The 14,452-nt window shown below is 41.3% G+C and overlaps 1 protein-coding gene across 3 annotated transcripts; it reads left to right on the top strand.

The window, feature by feature from the left end:
- The first annotated feature begins 1,360 nt into the window (after nucleotides 1–1,360).
- On the top strand, nucleotides 1,361–13,033 carry LOC124375771 (transmembrane ascorbate-dependent reductase CYB561). Of its 3 annotated transcripts, XM_046834387.1 has the most exons (7): nucleotides 1,516–1,684; nucleotides 3,291–3,326; nucleotides 3,940–4,140; nucleotides 6,972–7,070; nucleotides 7,167–7,270; nucleotides 10,989–11,146; nucleotides 12,009–13,033. In XM_046834387.1, the coding sequence occupies exons 3-7, from the start codon at nucleotides 3,945–3,947 to the stop codon at nucleotides 12,190–12,192; spliced, it is 741 nt and encodes a 246-aa protein (XP_046690343.1). In that variant the 5' UTR covers nucleotides 1,516–1,684; nucleotides 3,291–3,326; nucleotides 3,940–3,944; the 3' UTR covers nucleotides 12,193–13,033. The 3 variants fall into 3 exon arrangements, with proteins under 3 accessions (XP_046690341.1, XP_046690343.1, XP_046690342.1); XM_046834385.1 differs by lacking the exon at nucleotides 3,291–3,326 and having other exon boundaries at nucleotides 1,361–1,658; XM_046834386.1 differs by lacking the exon at nucleotides 3,291–3,326 and having other exon boundaries at nucleotides 12,009–13,032.
- Nucleotides 13,034–14,452: the final 1,419 nt, after the last annotated feature.

Genomic DNA, 14,452 nt, shown 5'->3' with positions numbered 1-14,452 from the left:
CCACATATGAGAAGAGGGATAAAAATATTCAGATATTCGGAAAAGCTTTAAAAAAAATAAAGAGCAGCTTTATCTCTCATGAGATTAATGAAAAGACATTGAAACCATTCTCATCTGGGTGGCACCACATATCCATTCAGTACAGTTCCACATGATCTTCTCAGCCATCCTCACTATCTGCTTGCGATCCGAGAGTCGGACAAATCAAAGGTCACAAACAAGCCCTAGTTTGATCATCTCTGATTTACAGCATTTGGCTGATGTCCGTATTGAGGTTAAGACATCATTTTTTTATTTATACAAGCTTGTGAGGGTTAAGAGTCAGGATTTGATCGCGAGGGTGATGGGATTTAAACTCATGACCTCCTAGTACTGCTACTGCAACTCGTCTTCTACTTCTATTACTCTTTTTCTCCTACTAGGAATAATACTGTTTCTTTTCCTCTGCTTCTTCCAGTACTGTTACTATTCAATTCAATTCAATTTTATTCTTTTTGTAGAGCACTTTTTACAATGGACATTATCCCAAAGCTGCTTCTTTTTTTTAGATAAATATGAATTTTCTCTGAGACATCATGAGAAAGAAATTTGGATAGAAACCAGACTCAGAAGGAAACCCATCCTCATCTGGATAAGTTAGATTTTTTCTGATGTGTAGCATTAGTATGGTTCGGACATGTGCAGAGGAGGGACATGGGGTATATCAGTAGGAGAATGCTGAGAATGGAGCCACCAGGAAGGAGGAAAAGAGGAAGACCAAGGAGGAGGTTTATGGATGTGCAGGTAGTTGGTTTGAAAGAGGCAGATTTAGAGGACAGAGAGGGTATGGAGACGGATGATCTGCTGTGGAGACCCCAATGAGAGCAGCCGAAAGAGCATCAGTAGCTGTTCAGTATCGGGTTCTCAAAAGCAGAATTGTTCATGCAAATTGTGGTTCCTAATTACAGTCCTAATCCATCCTCAAAGTTCTTCAGTTGCTCAGGAACTTCATAGATCTTCAGGTTGTAGGTACCACGACAACTATTATTACTTCTGACTGTTTCTATGGTGTCTATTATTACTTCTTTATAATTATGATAATATAAGTTCATATACAGCATTTATCATTATTTATGATAAACCAGTCAGTAGATATCATTTAAATACAAGTGAAGTAAATCTGGTTTAAAAGCCATTCCTGTGTAGAGCTTGAAGGAAAACATTATTTACAATGAAAGGTTCAGTGAAACAGCAGACTCTCTCTCTCTCTCTCTCTCTCTCTCTCTCTCTGCTTGTCTCATGACTCTGTTCATTTTATTTACCTCCTCTGTTTGAGATCATCCATTACGTCTAGTCGCCAAGGAAACTGAACACAGCTGGTCCCGCCTACCTTCTACAATCCAGCCAATCAGGAAAGGGTGTGGGCATGGGCTAACATCCTTCCAACACCCTGCTGCTTTATCTGTCAAAGCTGGAGAAGTTCAACCGTGATTGTAGGGGATGAAAAGCCCAGAGCTGGAGGAAGGATTTCGGCTCAGAATACATGCTGAAGAGAAAAAAACGAAGCTTTGAGGGGAGAATTTGTCATTTGAAGAGAAGAAACGAAGAGAAGAAGGAACGAAAAAGCCATTTTCGCTCAGCTTGGTGTTTCTCCTGGAGTTTCTTATCAGACGAGGAAGGTGAGAAGTAACACGTCACAGCACAGGTAAATGATTGCCTTGCTTTCTTCTAATTCTCTCTCCTGACGTTCTACTCCACAGTGTAATGGTTCATTTTTTTGAATGCAGTTCAGTATTTGGATTTGACTTGGTCTGTGGTTTACTCACCTGTCATGTCTGAGAGCTTTTTCAAAAAGAAACATGTATATCACTGAGGAATGGCACTTAAACATGATGTACATGAACCGGCATGGATTATATATCTCTCTATTTTTCTGTTGAAGGTCCAGATCATTTCAAAGTGAAGAACTTGGGATTTTTTACCGTCATTGTGTTTCTTATAATAAAACTGATTTAGTGTCTTCCTGATAGGTGTAAATAAATGACAAACTGAGAAATGCTTTCAAACAAACGACAAATGAACCATAAAAAGGCACAAAAATCAGAAACAAAATACATTGTCTGTCCAGGCTTCTGATATCCTTCATTGATCCAAAAATTAGCAAAATTTCCAGGTTTGACTTTGAAACAAGCGACACAAGCTGCGAAAAACACTCCGGATCTTGTTCTAAGACCATCGCCTTTCAAATTCGAACATATAATACTGATATAAAATGGCAGTATATTAAAATCATAAATAACTTCACTGACTATGGTGAGTATCGTCAGGTCCTAGTGCTAAAGTGCTACACGTGTCTTGTATTTGCATACTGGAAGATGATTGGCTCTCGTATCTTATGATGCAACACATCGTACAATGCTAGCTCGATATTAACTCAATTGCACCATTTATACTTTCACTAGCCACGCCCATACTGGAAATGTTGCCGTGTCATCATATGTGTGTAACCGTGTAACTTTTTTTTGGTCGAGTGCAAAAGTTTGTGCTTTTTTTTTAATAGGGAAAAACAAAATAAGTAAAACCTTACAAAATATGTAACTATAGCGATGTTTAACGATCTGTAACACTTAGTGTTTTTAAAGCATATGCAATAAAATTCCTAAATTAATCGCTTGTTTAAAAAAGAGTATCTTAATGGTCGCCAAACTGCTACCCCTGGGGCCCCTTAGCAAGGCCCTTAACCCTCTGTGCTCCAGGGGCCCTGTATCATTGCTGACCCTGTGCTCTGATCTCAGCTTCCTAACAAGCTGGGATATGTGAAGAATTTCACTGTGCTGTAATGTAAATTTTAATTTTAAAAATTAAAAATAAAGACTATTTTAAAGAATATTTTGACGAATTTAAAAAGCAACAGACCTGAAAAGGTTGATTTTGACACTCATACTTTAATATATAATGGAATAAATAATATATCAATCTTTTTTTAATATATATTTTATTTACAACCATATAAATATAACAAAACTCCTCTAAGGTCTTGCTCATTGGCTGGTGATGCACTTCGTCATCGTCAATCATTACTCCTGTGTTTGCAGGAGGAGGCGGAGAAGGTGAAGCCCGAGCTCCAGTTAATATGTCACTTCATTTTATATCGAGGTCTAAACGGTGTTTAATGTTCCCAGCTGAAATCGATCATCATGTCCTGTCACATGACTGGCCTCATCTGACCTCATACTCTCTCTCTCTCTCTCTCTCTCTCTCTCTCTCTCTCTCTCTCTCTCTCTCTCTCTCGCTCTCTCTATTCATCCTAGATACAACCTCAAAGAATAATTTCTTCTCTCATATTGGTGAGGAACACACTAAGCAGAAGAACTTGTTTTCTTTCCTTTCTTCATGGTCTTCATCAAAAGTAATGGGACATCCGACTTTTCCAACCAGATGAGTTTTTCCGCCAAACTTTTGCACAACCATGGAGGCACACAGTTGTATAGGACGTCTGAGAATGAAATTTTCCCATGAAATTGGCCCAAAAGCCAGCTCCATGAAGATCTGTTTTCCATGGGTTGAAGTGGAAGATCTTCTGCTATAGAGCTCTGACCTCAGAACACCTCACGTCACCTCACCTAAAAACAATCTAGTGGAACATCTTCCCAAAAGAGTGGAACTTAATTATAAAAGTGAATGGAGACTAAATGCTGAATGGGATGTTCAGAAAAAGCACATTCTTACTAAACTCCCAACCCCAAACACCTTTTGGGTGAACTGGAACTGGAGACTCCTTACCTGAGAGGAAATAAATCTGGAATAGGATCTTCAACAAAGACAACGTTGTCTCTGACTGATACAAATCCCTGACACTGGAGACTGAATTGTCTCCATAGCAACGATTAATGACATGTAGTTGATATGATGACTCTGAAGTCTCTGTTTACATTTCTTCCTCCTTCTCTTTTTCTGTAGGAGTGATGGAAGGTTGGGGGAGGTTTCAGACGTTGCCTTGCTATGTGGCCGCCTCTCAGGTGCTGGGGGTTGCGTGCGTGGTGCTCACGGGCGTGTGGATGGGACACTACCACGGGGGCTACGCCTGGGACAGCTCGCAGCAACAGTTCAACGTGCACCCGCTCTGCATGGTCATGGGCCTCGTCTTCCTCTACGGAGACGGTGAGACGGCAGATAGAGTGCTAAACGCTATCAGCAAGAGAACATCATGAAACGTTCTCAAACATCTCAGATCATGGACTTTCCTGGATTAAGGATTAACAGAGGGCAGATTGGGGTAGGGTTTTGCCCTAATTACTGATTGGCGTGTCGCAGAGGAATCACATGACCCGTACACACACCCTGAGAAATCACACACCCTGAGCAGCACAAGCCAAATTCCACACGCAGACAATAGGCTGACCGACGCATTCCAGAGCCTGCTGGATGTCTGAATGTATGAAAATCAATCAATAATCAATCAATCAATCAATCAGTGAATTAATTAATCAAACAGGAAATTGGCCAATAATAAGTAACGAATATTTAATTGGGATGTTTTGAATGTTTTTATTTAAGTTTCTATATCTCAATTATTTATATATCACCATAAACATCAGAAGACTTGAGTCTATCTATAATCATATCACATATTATAGCATATTATAAGATATTACTTTTTTTTCTTTTAAATAAAAAAGAAAGGAAAAAAAAGTAAAAAGTGTAAAACATTTTTTTCTTAACCAACTCATTTATATTTTTTCTCCCTACTTATTAGTTGTATTTTTTAAAATAGTGTTTTCAGGGGTTTTTATTTATTTATTTATTTATTTATTTATTTATTAATTAATTTTATTTTATTTTATTTTTGTAGTTCTGGTTCTCTTTTCTTCTCGCCTCCCTTTTCATTTGCTACTCATTTTTCATGTTCTTCTTCTTTACCTCCTTCTACTCTTCTTCCTCTTCTACTTCTCTTCTTCACCTCCTCCACCTTATCCTTCTTCTCCTTCTTTTCATTTTTCTATTTTTCTCATTTTCTCTCCTCTTTTCTCCATATCCTCCTTCATATCCTCCTGAATCTTCTTCTTCTTTTCTCCTCCTCCTCATCACCATCCTTCTTTTGCTCATTTATCATCTTTTTCTTATTCTCTTTCTCTGCTTTATTCTCCTCCTTTTCCTCCACTTCCCCTCCTGAATCTTCACCACCGCCTGATTTCCTCGTTTTCTTCTTTTCTCTTTCTCTTCTCATCCTTTAAATCCTCCTGAATCTCCTCCTCATCTTTCTTTTCCTAATTCTTCTTCTTTTTCTTGTTCTCATCTTACTTCTTATTATTATTTATCTTCTCCTTTTCTCTTCCATCTTCTTTTTTCTCATTCTTCTTCTCCCTTTCCTTCTACCTGTTCTTCTTCCTTTTCTTCTTCATTCACTTTGTTATAATCCATTCGATTTGAAAGCAATGTCTCCCGCACACACACACACACACACACACACACACACACACACACACACACACACACACACACTCTCTTATTAACAGATGACCTCTGAGGTTTCACACATTGATTGTATGAGTTCTTCCTGGCGTACACTGAAGAAATAAATCCAGTGAAAAGGCTCTTTGGAAAGGTACAGAGAATTCCTTGGCGTTTGACTGTACTGAAAGCACTGAGCTGAAACACGGGTCTGGCTCCAGGAGCAGGCTGAGGTGCTGCTGGGGATTTGCACATGCTGCATATGAAGGCGTAGAACCTGCTTACAGACCAGGAAGTTCAATCGGGAGACTTTTTATTCAAGATGGAGCTTCGAATACAATCCGTTCTCAGGGTTTTTTCCTTCCATTTCCTCAGTATATTTTGTATAAATTGTGTTCGGGGGCGGGGCTTTTTACCAGCTCTGTAATTAGACTCTTGGTCTACGGACCAATCACGTCACAGCGCTGAGATTGACAGAATTACCATTAAGATTGTGGTTGTTTAATTGTTGAATAAATAAGTGAAAAGTAAAAAAGATAAAGAGATTTGGTGCAGCTGGAGAGCATCTGAGCCAGTTCTATAGATCCGCCTGTAATCTGAAACAGACTCTGAAGCTTTGTCTATAAAGCCTGTCATTAGGGGATTTAGTGTTTAGCCACGGGGCAGTGAATTAATCCTGGGGCAGGAACAGGCACGTTTTGCCCAGCTAATCTTTTCAGTCCTCGCTCAGCCAATTCGATTAAGACACTGAAACTGAAAGGTCATTGTTCCATTAGAGGTTCAATCAGTCCGGCGAAGAACAGACCCAAGGGCAGCTGTGCACCAGAGAGACGTGTTTAACGTGTTCCTCCCCCAGGGGTGTTAGCGAGTATTTGATTATCCAACTGGGTCTGCAGACAAATTTGACAAAATTTGACTTTTTTTGGTTTCCTTTTAATTATATTCCTCCATATAAGTGCTCCATTGGAAAAGGAGAAGAAAACGAGTGGTTATTTTTCCATGTATGTGTTTTTGTGAACATCCCATTCCACATTTAGTCGCCATTTGCTCTTAAAACACCCTCCACTCCTCTGGGAAGATGTTTCACTAGATGTAATGGAGATTTTGTGTGAGATTCATTCAGCCACAAGGAAGTGTTTAAGTAAAGTCAGGTACTGCAGGATGTAGGTGAGGTGTGGAGGCCTGGGGTGCAGTTATCATTCCGAATACTTTTGTTCAATACGGTTGGAGCTCTATAGCAGAGATCTTCCACTCCAAACCCATAGAAAGCAGATCTTCATGGAGCTAGATTTTGTGTCATCCTGGACCAGGTTTGGTCTCCTAGTTTAAGTGAAGTTTGGTGACAGTCTGGGGAAGAACCACATATAGCTAGAAAAGCCAGGTGTCCCATTACTGTTGCTCATAGTATGTATTTGATATAGTAGATGAATGGAATTCTGCTCTTAGATCTCCATTCTAAGTAAGTTTGGAGATAGATATTAAATTTCACCACCACGATTCGGCTGCTAATCTGCTGTACCTTTCTATCACATTTATGCTAGGTGTGCTGGTGTACCGTGTGTTCAGGAATGAGAGCAAACGCTCAGTGAAGATCCTCCATGCTCTGCTGCACATGATGGCCCTCGTTATCAGCATTGTGGGTAAGTTCTGTCCACAAATCAGTCCAAACTGACCTCCGTCTAGTCGTCAGTAGTTAACATGTATGACGAGGAGTAATGCTGCGTGTCTTTGGTCAGGTCTGGTGGCCGTATTTGATGTCCATAATAAAGCCGGCTTTCCTAACATGACCTCTCTGCATAGCTGGTGTGGCATGCTGACCTTCATCCTCTTCCTCATACAGGTGAGGCGCACCTGGATACACCTAAACCCTCAGACACCTTCATGCTTACCAACACCTTATGTACCCACCACACCTGGCCTTTCAATCCTTACAAACACCTGAACTACCCCACACCTGGCCTTTCAATCCTTCATTACACCTTAACTACTCCACACCTGGCCTTTCAATCCTTACTAACACCTGAACTACTCCACTTGGCCTTTCAATCCTCACTAACACCTGAACTACTCCACACCTCGGGGTTCAATCCTTCATTACACCTGAACTACTCCACACCTGGCCTTTCAATCCTTACTAACACCTGAATCCTCCACTTGGCCTTTCAATCCTTCAAACACCTGAACTACTCCACACCTGGCCTTTCAATCCTTACAAACACCTGAACTACTCCACACCTGGGGTTCAATCCTTCATTACACCTGAACTACTCCACACCTGGCCTTTCAATTCTTCATTACACCTGAACTACCCCACACCTGGCCTTTCAATCCTTACTAACACCTGAACTACTCCACTTGGCCTTTCAATCCTCACTAACACCTGAACTACCCCACACCTGGCCTTCAATCCTTCATTACACCTGAACTACTCACACCTGGCCTTTCAATCCTTACTAACACCTGAATCCTCCACTTGGCCTTTCAATCCTTACTAACACCTGAACTACTCCACACCTGGCCTTTCAATCCTTACAAACACCTGAACTACTCCACACCTGGCCTTTCAATCCTTCATTACACCTGAACTACTCCACACCTGGCCTTTCAGTTCTTCATTACACCTGAACTACTCCACACCTGGCCTTTCAATCCTTACAAACACCTGAACTACCCCACACCTGGCCTTTCAATCCTTACTAACACCTGAACTACTCCACACCTGGCCTTTCAATCCTTACAAACACCTGAACTACCCCACACCTGGCCTTTCAATCCTTCATTACACCTGAACTACTCCACACCTGGCCTTTCAATCCTTCATTACACCTGAACTACCCCACACCTGGCCTTTCAATCCTTACTAACACCTGAACTACTCCACCTGGCCTTTCAATCCTCACTAACACCTGAACTACCCCACACCTGGCCTTTCAATCCTTCATTACACCTGAACTACTCCACACCTGGCCTTTCAATCCTTCATTACACCTGAATCCTCCACTTGGCCTTTCAATCCTTCAAACACCTGAACTACTCCACACCTGGGCGTTCAATCCTTACAAACACCTGAACTACTCCACACCTTGGGGTTCAATCCTTCATTACACCTGAACTACTCCACACCTGGCCTTTCAATCCTTCATTACACCTGAACTACCCCACACCTGGCCTTTCAATCCTTCATTACACCTGAACTACTCCACACCTGGCCTTTCAATCCTTCATTACACCTGAACTACTCCACACCTGGCCTTTCAATCCTTCAAACACCTGAACTACTCCACACCTGGCCTTTCAATCCTTCATTACACCTGAACTACTCCACACCTGGCCTTTCAATCCTTCATTACACCTGAACTACCCCACACCTGGCCTTTCAATCCTTCATTACACCTGAACTTCTCCACACCTGGCCTTTCAATCCTTCATTACATCCGAACTACCCCACACCTGGCCTTTCAATCCTTCATTACACCTGAACTACCCCACACCTGGCCTTTCAATCCTTCATTACACCTGAACTACCCCACACCTGGCCTTTCAATCCTTCATTACACCTGAACTACTCCACACCTGGCATTTCAATTCTTACTAACACCTGAACTACTCCACTTGGCCTTTCAATCCTCACTAACACCTGAAGTACTCCACACCTTGGGGTTCAATCCTTCATTACACCTGAACTACTCCACACCTGGCCTTTCAATTCAATTCAATTCAATTCAATTCAATTCAATTCAATTCAATTCAATTCATTTTTATTTGTATAGCGCTTTTAACAATGAACATTGTCTCAAAGCAGCTTTACACAGATAATGTGGTGATTAAATGTAAATATGTTCTTTGTAAGTATGTTTGTCCCCGATGAGCAACTGTGGCAAGGAAAAACTCCCCGAGATGGCAAAGGAAGAAACCTTGAGAGGAACCAGACTCAAGAGGGAACCCATCCTCATCTGGGTTGCACCAAATGTCCATTTGAAGCATATATGCAAAGTTGCGGGGTACAGTGATGATGATCAGAAGCAAACTGCACTCCCGAGTCAGTGCAGCAGACCGCTGACACCAACTACAGTCAATCCGTCCTCAAAAGCACCCGTTCTACTCCGAATTATATGGAACCACCCAAGGTGTTGATGAGAGACCGTCCCGAGCTGCACAAGTGTGAAGATCCATGGAGGAGAGGGGCAGGAACAGTGGTCACTGGAGCCTCAGGAGCATGTTTAACTCGACCGAAAGAGAGAGAGAGAGAGAGAGAGAGAGAGAGAGAGAGAGAGAGAGAGAGGGTGACGGGAAGAGAAGGATATGGATTATTAAGTGTAACTATTGGTGTATGAAAGTTAATGTCACTGTGCAGTTTGGACTCCGGCAAGACTCGCTATGGCAGCATAACTAAAAGAGAGAACCAGAAGGTAACACAGACATGAGGATCTCTGGGATGAGGCGACCCACCACACCACCGTTCAACAAACCTGAGTGAGCGTGTGAATGTGAGGGGCGACAGCATACAAATATACCAGTTCACCAAACACTCTATATCCATGCCCTCAGATCTGTGCCTTTACCTAAGAAAATCTACTGATAAAAGGCTTGACTAAATAAATAAGTTTTCAACCTCGACTTGAACACTGAGACTGTGTCCGAGTCCCGAACACTGATTGGAAGGCTGTTCCATAACTGTGGGGCTTTATAAGAGAAAGATCTGCCCCCTGCTGTAGTCTTCATTATTTGAGGAACCAACAGATAGCCAGCACCTTTTGATCTAAGTAGGCGTGGAGGATCATACTGGTACAGAAGTTCACTCAGATACTGCGGTGCGAGACCGTTAAGTGCTTTATACGTCAGTAGTAATATTTTATAATCAATGCGAGATTTGATTGGGAGCCAGTGTAGACTAATTAAAACAGGGGTGATGTGGTCATATTTCCTAGATCTAATCCTTCATTACACCTGAACTACTCCACACCTGGCCTTTCAATCCTTCATTACACCTGAACTACCCCACACCTGGCCTTTCAATCCTTCATTACACCTGAACTACTCCACACCTGGCCTTTCAATCCTTACAAACACCTGAACTACCCCACACCTGGCCTTTCAATCCTTCATTACACCTGAACTACCCCACACCTGGCCTTTCAATCCTTCATTACACCTGAACTACCCCACACCTGGCCTTTCAATCCTTCATTACACCTGAACTACTCCACACTTGGCCTTTCAATCCTCACTAACACCTGAAGTACTCCACACCTTGGGGTTCAATCCTTCATTACACCTGAACTACCCCACACCTGGCCTTTCAATCCTTCATTACACCTGAACTACTCCACACCTGGCCTTTCAATCCTTACTAACACCTGAACTACTCCACACCTGGCCTTTCAATCCTTACAACCACCTGAACTACCCCACACCTGGCCTTTCTATCCTTACTAACACCTGAACTACCCCACACTTTTCAAATGTATACATGTTTAGACTAAAACTAACCTGTTCAAATTCAATGTTTGTGTTTTATTTGATGGCTGATTGCATTCTGATTCTGATTTCCTGTGCAGTGGCTGCTGGGATTGGGCTTCTTCCTGTTTCCCTGGGCATCAGCAGTGCTACGGAGATGGTATCTGCCACTGCATGTGTTCTTTGGCCTGGTGCTGCTGGCCATGGCAGTAGGATCCTCACTCATGGGCATTGCCGAGAAGGCGATCTTCAGTGGCCTGTGAGTACTGCAGCAAACGTTCTCGCATTTCCTGTTCTCACAAAAAATATTCATATGAGCGAGTGATGGATCCTCATTTTATTGCACTCATCCAGCTGAGAATCTATTGCAGATTTCATCGATTCTCATTCAGATTAATGACAGGATTAATTGAAACTGAAGAGCTTATTTAAAACAGCATGAGTCATCTGAGCTGAGTGAACTGAGTGAAAGTTCTGGAAAGATTGTTGGCTGGAGGTCATCAGGAGGATGAGTCATTTCACTCACTGTGATTCGGACCGACGGCGATTGGACACACTGTGATGCGGCGCACAAAATTTAATCCCTGAATGCAGAATGATCATTTGTAGCTGGATCTTTCAGTTCGATGGTTTGATTTTTCTGGAGAGAACTGAAAGATATGTGCAGAAATAATTAGCAGCCTCGAAATGTTCTTTACTCTCCGACAAACTGTGCATCCAAAATTGTTTATATTTTATAGTAGTTATTTGAATGAAACTAATACCAAGTCCTTGAAGCTGCATCAATTATCCACACTTGTTTCCCATTTACAATTTGTCATAATGACCTTGAGCTTTTTCTGTTCTTTTCCAAATCAGACAGCAAACATGTTCTGTATATGCGTGGAAAGAAATCAAGTCCTGGTTTTGATAAGTAGGGGATAAACCATGGGGGCTCGCTGTTTTTAGAAATGTATCAATGTTTCCCATAGGGAAGTGGCAGCTTGACCTGGAGTGTTCATTTTCCTGTGTGAAGATTAAAAGTAAAAACGAGATTTGTATCGAGAAATTTGAATAAACTATATTAAGTGTTCGACTTGGTAACAAAGATCTTATGCTGTACCTCGCTGATTGTCACATAGGCCACCATTTGCTCCAGAGGAAGTTCTGACCAACATGCTCGGCCTGCTGCTGGTGTGTTTCGGGGTTCTCGTGGGCTACGTGGTGACCCGAGAAGAGTTCAGACGACCGCCTAATCCAGAAGAAGAGGCTTTGTCTGTTCACTTCAACACTCTGACTGAGGACTCCAGGCCCAGCACGCCTTAACCAAACACCAAGAATTCAACACCCCAGCTTCAGATTCCTCTCCAGCCTCTTTATTTCTGTTCAAACACTTCTCACTTCCTGTGTGTGTGTTTGTGTGTGTGTGTGTGTAGAAAGTTTAGGAAGATCATCTTCATGCCTGTAAACGTTTTTGGATTAGAGTATGTAAAGACTTCTCACTGTCCATGTTCTGTATCAGAAATAAGATTTGCTTTATGTAAAACTGCCTGACGTATGATTTTGTAATTCCACGTGCGTATTTTATGGAAGCATTAGAGGGAGCGAAATGTCATTATGTAATATGTAAACTTAATGCAAAAATAAAATGATATAATTTACATTTATCATTTACAACAATAGTTTTAATAAGCAAATTACATCCTAATTTGAATGCTTTGTAAGTTGTGAAAAAAAATGTTAACGTTTTACCCAAAATGATTTGATATGTGTAACATGTCTGAGCAGAAATGGGAGTAAAACGATCATTTAAATGTTATTTGTCCTGAATGCATTGCATTTTGGAATACAAACTAAATTTTGCTACAAATATTCCACGGCATTATGATGAAAATGCGATCCCAAGTGTCCTAACTGTGAGTCTAAATGCATTTAGGACAAATAACAATTTACACAAATCTAATCAAATCAATTTGGGTAAAACATTTTCATTTTAATTAGTATGTAATTTACATATTAAAACTACAATTATATAATTGAATTTTCATTTTCCTTCTGCACCAAAACTTGGTTTTTGTTGGGAATGATGATGATGGACAGGATTAGAAATGAGTTTATTAGAGGGACAGCGCATGTAGGACGTTTTGGAGACAAGGTGAGGGAGGTGAGATTGAGATGGTTTGGACATGTGCAGAGGAGGGACATGGAGTATATCAGTAGGAGAATGCTGAGGATGGAGCCACCAGGAAGAAGGAAAAGAGGAAGACCAAGGAGGAGGTTTATGGATGTGGTGAGGGAAGACATGCAGGTAGTTGGTGTGAAAGAGGCAGATGTAGAGGACAGGGGGGTGTGGAGACGGATGATCCGCTGTGGCGCCCCCTAATGGGAGAAGCTGAAAAAGAAGACCAAAACTTGGCTCACTACAAATACAGAAATGTACATTTTCATTTTAAATATTGCATTGCTTTTTTTTGCACTGCAATATTGCATATTACATTTTAAATTGAATTTCGCTACCTCTGTGCTTCAATAGTATTTAGGGCTGCGTCCCGAACCACAATTTTACACTATGACCAAAATAGCAATGACACCACAGGTATGCTAACGTACTATTACTAGGGTAAAATATGGTTTAGGAAGCATTTAAAATATCAGGGAGTCTGGAGAAGATAATTATTTGCTGTTATGATCTTCTAAGGTTTACAGGAGTGTTACAGAAGTGTTGTAGCTTCGCTTTCAGTGAAACGATTTGTCACGCTGGAACAGTGTTTGGGTCATTTAGTTCCAGTGATGCTTCAGCGTTTGCAGATGTTCTGAACAATTCTGTGCCACCAAAGTTGTAGGAACAGTTTGAAGAAGGGACACATTGGCGTGATGGTCAGGTGCCCACATACTCTTAGGCATTCCATGAACATTAACTCATCACAGACACTTGATCCGCTCTGGGCTTAGAACCTACAACAATACTGCTGAAGAACTGAATGAACACCACAATGAGGGAAAGAGATCCAGCAGATCCAGATTGGAGAATTAGAGAGTTAACGCCTTTCCTGCTCAACAGAAAACATATAAAACACCATTATGTCTCAGTGTGATTTGTTGGTATCTCAGTGGTTACGATGGAGCTGGACTTTTAATCAGAAGGTAACAATTCAAATACAAGCATCTGCTGAGCTCTTGAGCAAAGCCCTTAACCCTCACCTACTCCCCACCTACTCCTGAGTATAACTGAGGTAGTCACATCAGTCTAGAAAAGGGCATGTTCCAAATGCTGTCAAAAATGTTTATGTTCTTACTGTCTCGTAATCGGTTGTAGTTCCTGTCAGTCATGAGTCTGAGCTCAAGATCATCAGATTATAAAGTTTTATTCCTCCCTTTGTTTCAGTATCCAGGTTTTGAGAATTCTAGAGCGCTCGTTTTCAGACCGGAACGAGTAAGAAAAATCAGGAAGCGTTTAAAATGGAAAACATTTCTGTTAAGAAACAATCGAGACACCGATGTTCTGTATCTGTTGTATGTCAATGTTCTTTGAACTTTACATTCCATATACATGTGTAGTTTCTTCTTCATGATACACTTACGGAAA

Source organism: Silurus meridionalis, chromosome 22 (genome assembly GCF_014805685.1).
Source record: "Silurus meridionalis isolate SWU-2019-XX chromosome 22, ASM1480568v1, whole genome shotgun sequence".
NCBI lineage: Eukaryota > Metazoa > Chordata > Actinopteri > Siluriformes > Siluridae > Silurus > Silurus meridionalis.
This window is presented reverse-complemented; position numbering and strand designations above follow the sequence as displayed.